General features: G+C 37.9%; 1 protein-coding gene across 1 annotated transcript; it reads left to right on the top strand.

The window, feature by feature from the left end:
* Positions 1 to 222: 222 nt before the first annotated feature.
* On the top strand, positions 223 to 3,550 carry LOC141623928 (cytochrome b561, DM13 and DOMON domain-containing protein At5g54830-like). The gene has a single exon (XM_074440085.1). It carries the CDS (start codon positions 664 to 666, stop codon positions 3,394 to 3,396), a length of 2,733 nt encoding a protein of 910 aa, XP_074296186.1. The 5' UTR covers positions 223 to 663; the 3' UTR covers positions 3,397 to 3,550.
* The last annotated feature ends 1,305 nt before the right edge of the window (positions 3,551 to 4,855 follow it).

Here is a 4,855-nt window from a genome sequence, read left to right on the forward strand (position 1 = left end):
ACAATTAAAATTCAAATTGAGTTAAATATCAGCTATATAATTGTTATTTTCTTTAATATTCCTATCTAAAAAACCGTGCATTTAAGCGAGATCTATACTAGTTAAGTCCAAATTAATTTAGTTAAGTTGAACTAATTTCAATCAAGAAAAATAGAGCTAAGTTTCAAAAGTGGAGTTTTGTTAAATTAGAAAAATGGTAAAGTGATATCGGAAGTTTGGTTCCCTAATTATTTTCCATCGACACCAATTCACCAAACTACAACCCAAACTTGAAATTTGGAAATTCCTTAATTTACACTTATATTCAAAGCTGACTTTCTCTGACCCTTCCTCTTATTCCCACTTTCATTTTCATGCACTGATCCGACTCTCAAACCACCGGAAACATCAATCATCATCAATCCACAATCATTATTCAATACATTTCCTTCTTTCTTCAGATACCAATTTTGCCTTCGTACTCTTAACGTTAATTTCCCCCACAATATTTATATTTCTTCATAATTATTCCGCAAAGTTTGATCTTGTTTTATGTATCGGTGAGTTTCTTCTATCCTCCTTGTTTCAATTTGCATAATTAATGTTGAATTGAAAAGGGTTTTGATCATATTTGTGAACAAGGGAAAGGGTGTTTAGATCTGTTAAATTGGATCATCCCTTTCCATGGCATATGTTAAATGCCTCCAATATCTAGGGTTTATTGTTTTGCAATTATGGATTCTATCTATTTCTGCTGTTTCTAATACTAAATGCTCAAATCATACGGGTTTAGCCGGGTTTCGCTCTGAATTTGTAATGCTTCAGCATCAATTAAGAGGAGTTATAACCATAGTTGATAATTGTTCTTTTAGGGTTAGTGAATTTGATATGCTCCCTGGTTCTGATCATGTTCACTGGTGGGGTGCTGCTGGTGATGATCTTCTTAATTTAACTAATGGGTTTCTCATTTCTGATGATAAGCTTAACAAGACTTATAAAAATGATACTTTTGTTGTTCATTTTATGAGTAATGTAAGTTGGGATCAGGTTAGGGTAGTGGCGGTTTGGGATTCACCAACCGCTTCTGATTTTGGCCACGTTTTACTTCCTGAAGGGTTAGAAAATTCGTCCCTCGCCCCGGCACCTGCACCGGGGAGTGATGGTAATAGCAGCAGTAGTAGTAGTAGTAGTAAACCGAGTAGTAATGTAACTAAATTGGCTTATGAGCAACCTACAATGTTTGAGAACTGTAAGGTATTGTCGCTCAATTATAGGGTGAGGTGGACTTTGAGGAAGGAGGAAAACAAGATTGATATTGGGTTGGAGGCGGTTACCGGGATTCAGAATTATATGGCATTTGGTTGGGCAAATCCCAACTCATCGTCAGGCTATATGCTTCATGCTGATGTCACTGTTAGTGGGTTTACAGAGGAAGGTATGCCTTTTGCCGAGGATTATTATATTAGTGACTATAGCGAGTGTTCGGTTGATGAGAATGATGTAGCTCGTGGTGTGTGTCCTGATTCATTGTACAGTGGTTCAGATTCAGTCAACAACACCCATTTGGTTTATGGGCACCGTAAGGATGGTGTCTCTTTTGTTCGGTACCAGCGGCCATTGAAAGCAAACGACCCGAAAGCTGATGTGCCTGTTAACCACACTGCAAATGCGACCGTCATATGGGCATTGGGCAGAATCAAGCCTCCCGATTATCTCCGACCTTATTCTTTGCCTCAAAATCATGGTGGGCCCCAGTTTGAAACCTATGGATATCTCTCATTGAATGTATCTGAGAAGGTTAATGATTGTGCGGGGCCACTTGACGCGGAGGACAAAGAAGATCAAGAACTCGTTATAGCAGATGCTAATACTCCTCTTGTTGTTACTTCTGGACCAGCTGTGCATTACCCAAATCCTCCGAATCCATCGAAGGTTTTGTATATTAACAAGAAAGAGGCTCCTCTTTTGAGAGTGGAAAGAGGTGTCACAGTGAAGTTCTCTGTCCAAGCTGGCCATGATGTTGCATTTTACATGACTTCTGATGCATTAGGTGGAAATGCGACACTCAGAAATATTTCTGAGACTATATATGCTGGTGGAGCTGAATATGAAGGTGTCCCAGCTAGTCCAAAGGAGTTGATTTGGACACCTCATAGAAACACACCAGATCAACTTTTTTATCAATCAGCATTTGAGCAGAAAATGGGCTGGAAGGTACAAGTGGTAGATGGGGGTTTATCAGACATGTATAACAATAGTGTTCTTTTGGATGATCAGCAAGTTAGCTTCTTTTGGACATTGTCTGATAACTCTATATCTTTTGCAGCTCGAGGGGAGAAAAAAAGTGGATATCTTGCCATTGGCTTCGGCAATGAAATGGTCCATAGTTTTGCATATGTGGGTTGGTTTGATGATGACGGGAACGGACGGGTTGATACTTATTGGATTGACGGCAAAGGTGCGGCAGATGTTCATCCTACAAAGGAAAATTTAACTTATGTGAGATGTAAGTCTGAAAATGGTATCATTACAATGGAGTTTACTCGTCCCTTTAAGCCGTTATGCACCAAGGACCAGGATGGGAAACCCGAGTGCAAAAATATCGTAGACCCGAGTACCCCTTTAAAGGTTATCTGGGCTATGGGTGCTAAATGGTCCAATGACTTGACTGAGAAAAACATGCATTCTGCTCATAGTAGCCGACACGTCAAGGTCATGCTGACACATGGTTCAGCTGAAACTGAACAGGACTTACGACCGGTATTAACTGTTCATGGGTTTATGATGTTCCTTGCATGGGGAATTCTACTTCCTGGTGGGGTAATGGCTGCAAGGTATCTAAAGAACCTAAAAGGTGATGGTTGGTTTAAAATCCATGTCTATTTGCAATATTCAGGATTGGTTATTGTGTTACTCGGATTTCTCTTTGCTGTGGCTGAGCTCAAAGGCTTGTATGTCACATCTTTACATGTGAAGCTTGGAATGACCGCTATAACCCTAGCCTGTTTTCAACCCATTAATGCATTACTAAGGCCAAAGAAACCTGCTAGTGGCGAGCCTCCTTTGAGAAGGGTAATATGGGAATACTCACACGTAATTGCTGGAAGAAGTGTAATCATCATAGGAATGGCTGCTCTTTTGACAGGGATGAAGCATTTAGGAGAGCGATATGGAGAGGATGTAAGAAGGCTTACATGGGCTTTGATTTGCTGGTTTTTGATAGGTGGAGTGATGGTATTATACTTGGAGTTCCGAGATAAGCAAACTGGTGATAGAAGCTCCGGGAGAGGTAACTGGGTGCTTGGTAACGAAGAAGATGATTCGGCTGATCTCTTGAGTCCTAACGGTACATACTCAGAAAAGGAGGCTTACATTTCTGAACGAATGGAAGTTCAGCTGGAGCCTTTGAATCGATGATGCCTTTTGCTTTTTGCACCTAAATTTTCATGTGCATATGGTACTTGTACTAAATTCGTATCAAACTTCTTTTAGCTGTCAGTAAAATCTTTTCGGGAATAGATGATAATAGAAATTCCATATTTCGGAGTGGACAATGAGTTCGCTCTCTCAATTTTCGTGGGGTATACCAGTTTTACTTTGTATTTGATGTACTTACTACTTAGTACTTGTTAAATACACACACACACACACTCCTAATAGCTCTTCAAAAACACAGTCATCTTGGGAGTTACACTCCACCATTATAATTTTCTCTTACAGATTTTGCAACTTGTAAGCTACAAGTTTTTCTGTTTTGGATGGACAGTCTCTTGTGATTATTACATTGTATATTCCTGGTACTTTCGACTGACATGTGATTGCATAGTAAAAAGGATTAATTGTTGAACACTACCTTATAAATACACTCTTTTGCAAATTACTACCCTTGATTCCATTTTTTGTTAAAACACTCCCTTAAACATACATTTTTATGTTAAATAAAGAGTTTTAGAGGGAAAACAAAAAAGGGGGCGAAAAAGTAAAGGGAAATCAAAGTTTGTTTAAGGAAAATGTAAGTTTAAGGGAGTGTTTAACAAAAAATGGAATCAAAGGTAGTAGTTTGCAAAGTAGTGTATTTATAAGGCATTGTTCAACAATTGACCCTAGTAAAAAATGATTTTGATCTTCAGGATGGAGTCCGTTTTCTCAGCCTAGCGTTGGTAACTGCGATATTTTTTTTAGAAAAGAAAACTAGGTTTATTCACTCGAGTAGGACTAACCTATCTCATCCTTTTTGATGAGCGAGGAGAGTAGAAGCCAATTACTTTCAACCCACCTCGAAGAAGGATATGAATGACCCAAATTTGCCATTAAGTCAAGTACTTTATTGGCCTTCCGAAGATAATGAGAATAAACTTCCCTTGCGTGAAAGAAGAAAGTTCTACCCTAATATCAACGATTAAAGAAGAAATTTTTAAAGGAACCTTCAACGTTTCACGAATAGAGTTAATAACACAAAGAGTATCCCATTCAATAGCTAAAAGGTTAAAATCCAAAGTTTTGTAGCTGCGAGTATGTTTTCTCTAATACTGAAGCCTAGAGCTGCATTTTTATCATCCCATTTTGAACCATCAAAATTGATCTTCGTATAAAATTATTTGGTGGCCTTATGCCAAACAATATTATCAACGCTACTATTTGATCAAGGCGACAATACTTAGGGTTAGTGTCTTTGTTATCTAAATCTTTATACTTAAGGGTACCATAAGAAAAGTAAATTCAAAACTGCTTGTGAATTTTTTTTACATCTACCAAAAATAAATTTATTTATGTTAAACCGCAAAGTCCACCAAATAAAAGTGGTTTTTAGAAAAGATTTAAGAGGAATAAAGTACTTAAAAGCAATAATTTTTTCCACAAAATTTGAGTATTGATT

This window comes from Silene latifolia, chromosome X (genome assembly GCF_048544455.1).
Source record: "Silene latifolia isolate original U9 population chromosome X, ASM4854445v1, whole genome shotgun sequence".
Classification (NCBI taxonomy): Eukaryota; Viridiplantae; Streptophyta; class Magnoliopsida; order Caryophyllales; family Caryophyllaceae; genus Silene; species Silene latifolia.

Bases quoted from the DNA above. Each gene is read 5' to 3' on its own strand.
- LOC141623928 (XM_074440085.1), top strand. From the start codon at position 664: ATGGCATATGTTAAATGCCTCCAATATCTAGGGTTTATTGTTTTGCAA.